Source organism: Mytilus edulis, chromosome 6 (genome assembly GCF_963676685.1).
Source record: "Mytilus edulis chromosome 6, xbMytEdul2.2, whole genome shotgun sequence".
NCBI lineage: Eukaryota > Metazoa > Mollusca > Bivalvia > Mytilida > Mytilidae > Mytilus > Mytilus edulis.
Genome location: NC_092349.1, coordinates 27,574,618 through 27,586,728, shown reverse-complemented (window position 1 = coordinate 27,586,728; position 12,111 = coordinate 27,574,618). Strand labels below are relative to the sequence as shown.

General features: G+C 32.6%; 1 protein-coding gene across 1 annotated transcript in view; it reads left to right on the top strand.

Annotated features, from left to right (window-relative positions):
• The window catches only part of LOC139526323 (putative ankyrin repeat protein RF_0381), a 94,081-nt gene that overhangs the window by 42,539 nt on the left and 39,431 nt on the right, over positions 1-12,111 (top strand). Inside the window, exons 5-9 of the mRNA XM_071321455.1 lie at positions 1,403-1,507; positions 2,734-2,835; positions 3,634-3,735; positions 11,411-11,512; positions 11,934-12,035. Coding sequence (XP_071177556.1) covers positions 1,403-1,507; positions 2,734-2,835; positions 3,634-3,735; positions 11,411-11,512; positions 11,934-12,035 — 513 coding nt within the window. The remainder of the gene's footprint in view (positions 1-1,402; positions 1,508-2,733; positions 2,836-3,633; positions 3,736-11,410; positions 11,513-11,933; positions 12,036-12,111) is intronic.

Below are 12,111 nucleotides of genomic sequence, written 5' to 3'. Positions count from 1 at the left end.
GAACACAAACTAATGTTTTCAAAGCAATAACACGATTTTTTGTATTTTGTTTAAACATACGAAAAGTCGTGCGAGGTCATTGACCGTAACTCGTTTCTGATTAGATAATAAAAGAACCCACAAAGTCATTCCAGATGAATGATCAATTTTCGTATAAAAATGAATGTGTAGATATTTTGTTATGAATATATCTGAAAAGACTTTTTTGTGAAGTAGCAAAGACTATTTGTAACAACTATAATAATAGTTCAATGTGTTCAGATAAGTAAACCAATGTATTTTATTAGTTAATTTTACTGAATATTATCCCTGGGTATTCAGTAGTAATTTAACAGGGAAACTTGATGAAATGCTGTACACCAAGTGTAATTGTTAAACAGCAATATATTCAATAAAGAATCAATAAGAGTGAAAAAACCAATATTTATCTATATTGGATTGGGAAACAAGTTTTGCAACTTATATTAATCCTTTTCCACTTTTTGAGTACGAGTGCTTCCTTATAGCGGCATTAATCTGCTCTTTTTCGAAATCTACAAGGGTGTTTTTAACGAATTTTTGTAACGTGTGTGTATATGTAAGGATATATAGATTCCATGTAGGCATTTCCTTCTATATTTGCATCGGGTTGTGTATAAAAATGGCTTTATTCTTCATTTTGGAATTAAAGTATTTTAAGGCTAATTTAACTTTTGTGTGTGTATAATCTGGATATATTACCGTAACTATACCAACTGTTATACTATGAGTGTGATTCAACTGATATGTTCGTGTATTTGTTTGTTGGAGTATGAAGCTTCGTTCAGTAATATTGATTATACCATGGCGACCAGTTTTTGTTGATGGAGAGGCAGGAGTTAACAGACAGAACAACCGACTTTATGGAACACTGGCAATATTTGTCAACTTAAAAGGAATTGGAATTAACATCACCATGAACATGATATATGGACACAAGTTATTTACTTAATCCATATGTACAAAAATGCGATTGCAAAAAACGGTTTTGGAATTCTTTATATTATGTTGAACTTTTGGCTAATGTTTTGTATTTGTACTGTAATCATTTGTATGACAATGTTTGTTTATACGAAGGGGACCATGTTTTTGTTGGTGGAAAATGGGAAAATAAACAGACAGAACAACCGAACTTCTGCAAAACAGGCAACCATTGTCAATGTAAACGGAATTTAGTGAAAATGAAAATGTTTTATGAACACAAGCTATTAACATAAATCACATTTACTGTTTGAACAAAATTGTGATCAACAAAAAACGGTTTAAAATTCATCAATTTCTCGAAATGTTGGCCAATGTAATTTTTTGTATTGTAGTCAATTGTATATATGGTTTTTGTTAATTTTCATATGATGCTATGAACAGTGCAGGCTTTTTATTTTAGTTTGAAGGTGATACTCCCCTACATTTAGCTGTCAATGGTGGAAATCTCGACATAGTGAAATTGTTTTTACAAAGAGGAGATATAGATCCAAGTAAAGAAAATAAGGTACGAGTTGACGTTTTGCACATTATTGTCAAACTTTGTTGAATCGTTCATTAAAATCAATGCCAATATAATGTTTCTTATACAAACTACACATATCTGCAAAATACTATAATTATCAGAGTAAACTTTTTTATGTATCCACAATTATCAAAAAACAAGAAATACTTATATCAAAATCATTGAGATTTTATAGGAATCAAAGATAATTAATCGATTGAGATTAGTTTTCTTCGTTTAAGTTTTCTTTTGAATTTTAATCTGAAAGATAAAATTAAGACAAGGATGTATCATTCATGAACGCATGTATATACTGCCACTACTTATTTGAATACAGTCTGAAAATGAAATTCCTCGATTACTGTAGACATAGTTAGTTATCAAAGGTACCAGGAGTATAATTCAGTACGCCAGACGCGCGTTTCGTCTACATAAGACTCATCAGTGACGCTGATATCAAAATATTAAAAAAGCCAAAGAAGTACAAAGTTGAAGAGCATTGAGGATCCAAAATTCCAAAAAGTTGTGTCAAATACGGATAAGATAAAAAAAAGCATGGGATTAGAAAATTCTTCCATTTTTTTTTTAAATTCACAATTCTATAAACAGGAAATTTACAAAAATGACCACATTGTTGATATTCATGTCAACATCAAATGTTGACTACTGGACTTGTGATACCCTCGGGGACGAAACGTCTACCAGCAGTGGCATCAACCCAGTGGTGTAAATAGTTATCAAAGGTACCAGGGGTCTGTTGTTCAACTTGTCGTTAGTGCTAACGCGTCGTTAAAATTTCTTAATCATTCGATTAAAATTAATCATATGATTAGTGTGTTGTTGAACTTGTCTTTAATTTTAACGCGGCGTTTAGGGCGTTAAAAGGGCTAAAACTGTCGTTAAGCTTAATCCACCTCTATCATAATGGTTATACCATAGCAACTTGTTTTTGTTGGTGGTGGAAGCTAGAGTAAACAGACGGAACAATCGACTTTCTAGATAACTCGCAATCAATGTCAAATAAAAAGGAATTTGGTTTTTTTACACACGTTATACATTTAATCCACAAGTACAATTTCATAAAAAATGCGATTTATGAACATATTTTGCAGTTCCTTAATCTCGAATTTGTGGCCATTGTTATTCTTTTTGTACTATAATCATTCGTATGACAAAGTGTTTTTATACGTCTGTATAATAACACGATCATTGAAAGCTTTTCATTTTAGTATGGTTATACTCCCTTCCACACAGCTGTCAAAGGTGGATTCATCAACATAGTTCATTTTTTATTAGAAAGAGCAGATATTGATCCAAATAAAACTGACAAGGTACGTCATGACGCTCTTTACAGGATTGTCAAACTTTGTCAAATAAAATATACAGATCCCAAAAAAATAATACGGTATGAATATATTGGTCGAGTTGTACAATTGCTAAATCGTTTGAGACATCCAACAAAAGAAAAGAAAAATAATGTTTAAATTACACATTTCCTGATACATATTGACAAAAAGTAAATGTGATATGGACGGGTATAAGACTGACGACATTTTGGTTCATTCGTTGGATTTGACAGAAAGACCTGACGATAATGCAATATTTATTATCCAAAGTACTTACATGTATCAGTTTAATAAAGGTACTCATACATGTATTTTACATGTAACGGCTTTAAAAAAAAGCCTCCCAATGTCGGCTCAACAGTTTACAAACATTCATAGTCGAACATACTGAGGCATATATGAGTTTGGATTAAAAATACGACGACCGGATACGCTTAGCATACAAAAATATATGTTGCATATGTAGGAAACCACCTTGTTGGGTAATCCAAGGGGATGGGGTCCAAGAGCTGGAACCTGCCATTTTAACAATCAATGTTTTTGAATGGAAACATATGACTGGAATCAATGTCAATTAAAAAGGAATTTGTTTTTTTTTACACACGTTATACATTTAATCCACAAGTACAATTTCATAAACAATGCGATTTATGAACATAATTTTGCAGTTCTTTAACTCGAATTTGTGGCCATTGTTATTATTTTGTACTATAATCATTCGTATGACAAAGTGTTTTTATACGTCTGTAAGATAATACGATCATTGAAAGCTTTTCATTTTAGTATGGTTATACTCCCGTCCACACAGCTGTCAAAAGTGGATTCATCAACATAGTTCAATTTTTATTAGAAAGAGCAGATATTGATCCAAATAAAACTGACAAGGTACGTCATGACGCTCTTTACAGGATTGTCAAAGTTTGTCAAATAAAATATACAGATCCAAAAAAAATAATACGGTATGAATATATTGGTCGAGTTGTACAATTGCTAAATCGTTTGAGACATCCCATAAAAGAAAAGAAAAATAATGTTTAAATTACACATTTCCTGATACATATTGACAAAAAGTAATTGTGATATTACTGCATATGAAAAAACTTTCAACTACGTCACAAATGACGTAGATGTAAGCAGCGTGTATGTTTCTGTTAAACATGTTAAATACATTTGACTGCTTTAACTATATCTGGTCTTATTTCGATTGTCTTTATTGTAACCTTTTTTTTCCATATCTGCCCGTAATGATACTAACTTGTATGCTGTGAGTACGAATTACCATTATAGTGTTGTTTATTTGTTTGTTGAGGTTGACGCCACGTACAATAATGGTCATACCAAGGGGAGCATACTTTTGTTGGTGGAAGATGGGAACATAAACACAGAAAAATTGCACTTCTATAAATTATGCAAAGTTTATCATGTGAATAAGATTTGAATACACATCACTATGCACAATATTATGAACAGAAGTAATTAACTGAAACCACATTTACAGTTTCAACGAAATTACGGGAAATTATGAAATTCATTGCCGTCTCGAAATGTTTGCAAATGAATTGAATTTTACTCTTATCATTTTTATGAATTGTTTTTGTTAACTTTCATACGATGCTATGAACAGCGCAGTTTTTGATATTGTCCGGTTTTTTTTCGAGAGCAACAGTGGAACGTTCCGGGTTTTTTCAAACAGATGGTTTGGGTATTTTAATGAAAATTTGAATAAGAAAAAAGGCATTCTAGACTCTTTCTAGTATATAACTGTCCTTCAGTGTAGAATAATGGCATATATTCACAATAGATCATCAAAACATATTATATAGTTACACACTAAGGGATATGTGTGACTGGTTAAGAAACCCTAAAGGACGTATCCCCAAAGTGTATAACTGTCTAACACCCGATGTTAAACCCTTTATTTGTATATTTTGAATATTAAATGAGAAAGAATGGATAGCATTTTTAGTAATAGTATCAGATCCTGATTAATAATAATTTATATTGTTGTTAAAAGGAACCCTACTATTTACCTTACTATGACATCTTCATACAAAATTTGACAATTGAGTCGATGTTACAAGAGTCAATATTGACATTTTCTATATTCCCGTTTAATCCATGTGCTAATATCGAGCAGCAGGCCATGGTTGGCTGTATCGTGTTATAAAATTGAAAATGGAAATGGGGAATGTGCCAAAGAGACATAAACCCGACCATAGAAAAAAACAACAGCAGAAGGTCACCAACAGGTCTTCAATGTAGCGAGAAATCCCGCACCCGGAGGCGTCCTTCAGTTGGCCCCTCAACAAATATATACTAGTTCAGTGATAATGAACGCCATACTAATCGTGCATTCTTATTATCAAACAATACATCATGTTCATGGTATGCAGTTGTCAATATGGACGGGTATAAGACGGACGACATTTTGGTTCATTCGTTGGATTTGACAGAAAGACCTGACGATAATGCAATATTTATTATCCAAAGTACTTACATGTATCAGTTTAAAAAAGGTACTCATACATGTATTTTACATGTAACGGCTTTAAAAAAGCCTCCCAATGTCGGCTCAACAGTTTACAAACATTCATAGTCGAACATGCTGAGGCATATATGAGTTTGGATTAAAGATACGACGACCGGATACGCTTAACATACAACAATATATGTTGCATATGTAGGAACCCACCTTGTTGGGTAATCCAAGGGGATGGAGTCTAAGAGCTGGAACCCCCCTTTTTAACGATCAATGCTTTTGAATGGAAACATATGACTGGAACCCCCTTTTTATCTTGGGTTGACTACTCCTTTTTAAACTGACTGGATCCGCCACGTGGTGCCCATATTAGTCTTCAACGAACTAAACTTTATATTTATTTTATCATTAAGACTTAGTCCGAATGAAATCTAAATGTTTTGAATGTATAATTTAGATAAAAGTTTTTTACTTGTATGTTTAAAACATTGCAATATTGGATTAGAATTAAAGCTTCAAGCAATGGAGTATTTGAATAGTTTTTTTTGCTAATTGGAACTGCCTGAAATATATTTTATGAAACAGTTTGTAGTGCATATTATGAGTTAACTCTCATATTCATGTTAAACACAAATTTCTATTTTTATGAAAACAATGAACTGTGTTTATTTATGTAGAAGCAGGAGTTTTTTAAGACCTTGTGGTCAAAATCTAGACAGCAGTGAGGAATCAGAAAAATGCTATGTGATAAAACATATTATACTAAAGGATACCTTTCTTCCTACCCAACCCCCCCACGAACACATAAAAATCCTTGGATGAAATATTAAAAAAAACACACACACACCTAACCCGCTACATTTCTATTCCCATAGACAATACCATTAAAATTAAATCCCATACATAATTAACAATGACATTATTAGTTTATCAGCTTAGCACACTATATGTATGGATGTCTCAATCCGAATTATCTATGATAATTACATCACGAATATATGTTAGACTCAGATCGGCGTCCAGTTTCTAATCGACGTCCGTTCCTCAAATCGACGTCCAAATCTGATGTCACATTCTCAAATCGAAGTCCATTATTTTGTTACTCTAATCGACGTCCAATTTGATGTCATGTATTGCCAAAACGACGTCCGATCGATTGTGTAGTCTTCTCAATTCGATGTCAAATATCAATAAATGATTAATGACTGGACTTACAGTTATACATGTTCATGTTTTGTAGGGTTCTTATGACAACTAAATTTTCAAGTATTCATACATACTTCCCTCATCACGCATCCCAAGTGCAAGAGTTAAATTTAACAAATTAGTCAAAGTTAAAGGAGCATGTGTTCCTAATAAATTATGTTCATAAAGTTTATCAATGCCTAAGTAAGTCAACTCATCTCAAGCATTTGGCTTGTTTCCATATCCCAAACTTTTTAACTAATTTTATTTGGCCTGAAGAGGACCCTTTGTAATACTTATGGTTGATTTTTTCTGTTGACGATACCTATCTACACTACACATGATGCCTTTCAGTGTTGATGGTTCATATTGATTACCATCCTTTTTTCACAGGCAAGAGATAAGTGCGAAGTTTTTGATATCTAGTTCTGCAGACTTTTTTTGTACGTCATCTGTTTTACCAGACTCCTCTAAATATAAAGAGTGTTATGTCAGACACTGTTTTTCTTTTTGTATTTTTATTTGTGGTGGCTTCAAGAAAATTGTCGATTTCTTCATAACTTAAGTCTTGAAATATTGAATTATTTTTTATTTGCCTGTTGTGCCTGAGCCCCTTTTACATTTTCCTGTGAAATTCTATCTATCATATTAAAGTCTACTAATTCCACTGCTTCTATCTCGAAATCACTTTCAGGAAAAAGCAGACGAGTTTTTTTATAGAAAAAACGAAGGGTGAAAGGAAGCTCTCTATCTGACCATTTATTATGCCGTATTTTAATTGTTAATTGCATGTTTGTGATGTTTTTCTCGCTTAAAAAGACGATCATAACTGTAAAATACTTGTCATTTACCCAAAAAGGACACGAATTCGTCGAATATATATTAATTTAACTGAATGTTCATTTAATTGTCCAAACAATTGTGGTGTTTACAATCTTTTGTGTATTCACACCATAAGAAGCCGTATTAATTGTATTGTTGCGAATTCGGCACACCACATAAAGGGACCATACGATGTAACTAGCAGACTATTTATACGTATTTATATCGACATCTATAATGATATAATTTATTTTAATCGAACTCAAGCTAGTGAAGCACTACAAAGGAAACGGTTGTTGTTTTTATCGTACATTTATTAATAATACACAGTTGTGCTTCTTACATTGCATCTGGTGTCTTTTTGTGTGAAAAAGTAGTTCAGGGAAATAGCACAAAAAGTCTCGAGAGTAAGATAAGTGGAATGTATCACAATGGGATATTCATTTAAATCAGCATTATCTATGTAATAACCAAATATAACAGACAATCTATGTTATTTTATAAAATAATCCCTCTCGACTTTACTGAAATTTAATGCCAAACGATAAAAGTATTACTGGTTCTAATCCGCTAAGATCAAAATTACTTCAGATGGTTTCCGATAATTTGCAAGTGTTGGTCTCTGCTTTCAAATTTCTAAATGTAAGTGTCCCTGAAAATGTGTTTGCCTAATAAGGACAATCAAAGTGCTTTGGTAGAACTAGTTTTATTTTCCCTTTTTATGAGTCATGAATTAATGAAAAAAGTGTATTTTATTTCATTTTGACACTTGAATTAAGTTTTTTAAATTACACCAAAAACTGTTCATTTCTTTGTTTATTATCTGATTTAATGCATAATAACACTAAATATGATTAAATAATTCCACTGCGATCCATTTGTATTTGTCACCACCTTGAACATGTTATCTAATTTTGTGTAGTACACGCGACCTGCTTTCTTATGATCCACTGATTGGAATCGACAGTCACACCTGGCACGTGTGTCATAGAGGCCTGGCTAATAACTTGCTGCATATAACATTTCACCTGTTAAAAATTCTCCCATAAGTATTGCAAGACAATAATATACACATCGTCTACACCTAGTCATAGCGTAGATAGTAAAAGTTCAACACGCATGCATGTATATATGGTCTTTATGGCTTGATATAATATACTTGAATTTTTTCACCTTATCAGTCGTAAAAAGTAAATATTAGAAAGAAAGAAAAAAATGTTTAAGATGTCAACAAAATCACTTGAACAATATACTGTACATATTGAACATGTTATTTACTGAGTGTAAATTATTGCATGTCTGTTCGTTTTATTTTCTAATTAGCCGGTAGTAATTATATATCAATTTGGTCATCAACGCTTATAATAACGTTAAAATATGATTACCGATCAGGACAACATATGATCGTTTTTAAATCCCGTCATGCAATATCAGGGGGAATTCTCGCGTGTTGCAGGAAGTAGTCAATGCATTCTTTCTTTTTATTAATTATTAGTTTTTTCTTAATTACTGCATATATATAGCAATACAATTTTGTGAATTAGTATTTTGTGTTATAATAAACATATTTAAATATAAGTAAAAAACGCGAATGTTCCCTTTAAATATAACGGATGACCAGACTGAGCTTACAAATAATTTTGTCTTTAACGGCAAGAGACATACTGAGAATAGCGTGCATAATGAGAAAAACTAAATCTGCTGAGAGTTTTTTATAAAATCTTTTGTTGAGTGTGCTGAACACATGCTTAGACTATCAACAGAAGTTAGAGGAAATTATGAGTGGACCATAAATTAAGTCGTGTGTGTTTGGCTTTTGGTGTACGTTTGTACATGAAATTGTAGTACGTTATATTGTAAATCAACTTATTTTCGCGAGCGTTTTTTTTTCATGCATTTCGCGAGGTGAACAATGACTGAGTTTATCGTCCTTACCTACGCCTATATCACCCTGCTCTGTCGCTCAGTAATTTTCGTATCAAGACTTCAAAATGAGACCATGCGACGTCACAGTGTGAGAGGGGAATATAGATATAGGAAGATGTGGTGTGAGTGCCAATGAGACAACTCTCCATACAAATAACAATTTAAAAAGTAAACCATTATAGGTTAAAGTACAGCCTTCAACACGGAGCCTTGGCTCACACCGAACAACAAGCTATAAAGGGCCCAAAAATTACTAGTGTAAAACCATTCAAACGGGAAAAACAACGGTCTAATCTATATAAACAAAACGAGAAACGAGAAACATGTATATATTACATAAACAAACGACAACTACTGTACATCAGATTCCTGACTTAGGACAGGTGCAAACATTTGCAGCGGGATTAAACGTTTTAATGGATCCAAACCTTCTCCCTTTTTTTTTTTTGAAACAATAGCATAACATCACAACAGTTAACAACAGAAGTTATTAGCGACGTCACAATGAGAGAGGAGACGATTTCAAGCTTGCTTTCGTCAAGCGTAACACTGTCTTAGGGAGAGGGAAAAAGACCAGTAAAAGAACGATAAACAGATAATCGAGGTTTCTTCGTATAGATATCGTAAAATATCAGCCGCTCGACATAAAGTGTCACCTTGTGGCTTGCGGCTGATATATATTTTACGATATCAATGTGTAGACAAGACGATAATCTATACTTATTTTCGATCTTTTAGTTTGACTGTCCCTCTGGTATTTTCTAATCCTCTTTTATTAAATTAAATTATTAAACGTGTTGTTTTCTATTTTTTTACATCACTGGGTCGATACCTCTGCTGGTGGACTATCAGTCCCCGAGGGTATCATCAGCTCGGTAGTCAATGCTTCGGTACTGACATGATTCAACAAACTTTATAAAAATTGTCCGTTTATAAATTTTGAAATTATTATGAAACTAAGGTTTCAACTCCCTCAGGCAAAGTTGGCTTTAGATGAATTTGGCTATTTATTTTTGGTAACTTTGACATATAGCTCTTCAACGATTTTCGGTACTTATACATCTTCGGATTTCAAATTTATGGCTTTGAGAGTTCCTGATGAAGGTAAATCCAGAAAAGCGCTTCGGACGCATTAAATTATTAAACGTGTTGTTTTCTATTTTTTATGAATCGTTTGTAGACGATTTACGCGCCTGGTAATACTATAAGCCTAATATGTCTGTACATACGAAATGCTTTGCAACGTACAACGGGCCTTAATATTTAAACATCTATCGGTCAAGATTCTATTTGCTGTAGTTATCCATTCAATATTTACGGTAAACATGGTAAGTAAACAGTTTAACTTAAACCTAGATTTTGGTGATTTTAGTCTATCATGTCTTTGATGAACGGTTTCTTATTAGTTATTGTGTTTGGCTTTTAACTAGCTGCTAGTAACTGCTAGTACTCTCAAATCGTACTTTCTTGTTAATTTGACCTAGTAATACTATTTGAAATGTTTTTTTTTTATTTAATGTTTACCTTATATAAAGATAGAAGATGTGATCTGATTCCCAATGAAACAACTTTCACCTGGTATCAAATGATGTAGATAAGGCAATGTGTTTGTTTCTGCTTAATACTTTTGACTACTTAATTTTCATCGTATCCAATTTAAATTGCCTTAACTCATAACTCTGTGTAGAGGTCTGCCCGTAATGATATTTTCAATATATGAGTGTTCATTGGTTTGTTGGTGAATAACATGTTTAATACCACGTTTTGTGACAGTAATAACACAATGACAACCAGTATTATTTGGTGGAGACAGCTGGAGTAAACTAAGAGAACCACCGACCTTCTGTTGGGGAACTGGCAATCTTTGTCAATACAGATGAGAATTGAAAACACGCCACCATGACCATGCTTGTTCACTAAAGCTCAAAACTAAAATCAATACAAATGACCTGTTTCAAAAGATATACAATGTACTTAAACATATCAAGTGAAAATGATTTTATTTTAGATATTCTAAATAAGTCATTAGCCTTATTTTATTGATGTATCAACATGAATTATTGCCTTCAGAATTATTTAGATTAGATTCGCACATTGTTACTACCTTTTTGTTTTGTTTTTCTGAACATCGTAGCATTTCTGTTTTAGGATGGGAGCACTCCATTTGATATAGCTGCAGAAGAAAAAAGATTCAAAATAGTAAAACTATTATTAGAAAGAACGACTATAGACCTAAACAAAGTATATAAGGTATGTATTGTACCACTAAAGAGGATTTTCAAACGTTCTTTAGTCAACCAAAACAATTGTTGGCCTAACTCGACGTTTAAGTACCCACTCTCAACTAATCTTTAAACTTCAAAGGGAAACGGACGTACAATACTCACAAGAACTTCAAAGTCATCCACGGTGCGTAATTCAGTTGCCGTTAGGCAATGGCTGTTTTGCAAAGAAAAATAAGCAGTCAATTATTCGAGTAAGGTGGATTCAAATTTAATCAGACTCGATACTCAAGTTATTGACAACATTAACGTTTACACGTAACTTATATGTTACACAACTTTGCTTAATATTTATTTTATTTGTTTAATAATTTACATACATGTAATGACATTTTTTTCTTTAACAGAATATTGGCTATAACTTGATATATTTCAACTGTTTATTTCAGGATGGGAACACTGTTTTACACAAAGCTACTAGAAGTGGAGAACTCGAATTGGTCCAATTGTTACTCAAAACATCAAATATAGATCCCAATCAAAAGAATAAGGTATTACAGTGAGTTGCTTGTAGGTGTTATGGTAAAATTTTACCTATAGCTCAACCTGTTTTTAAAATTGTCAACA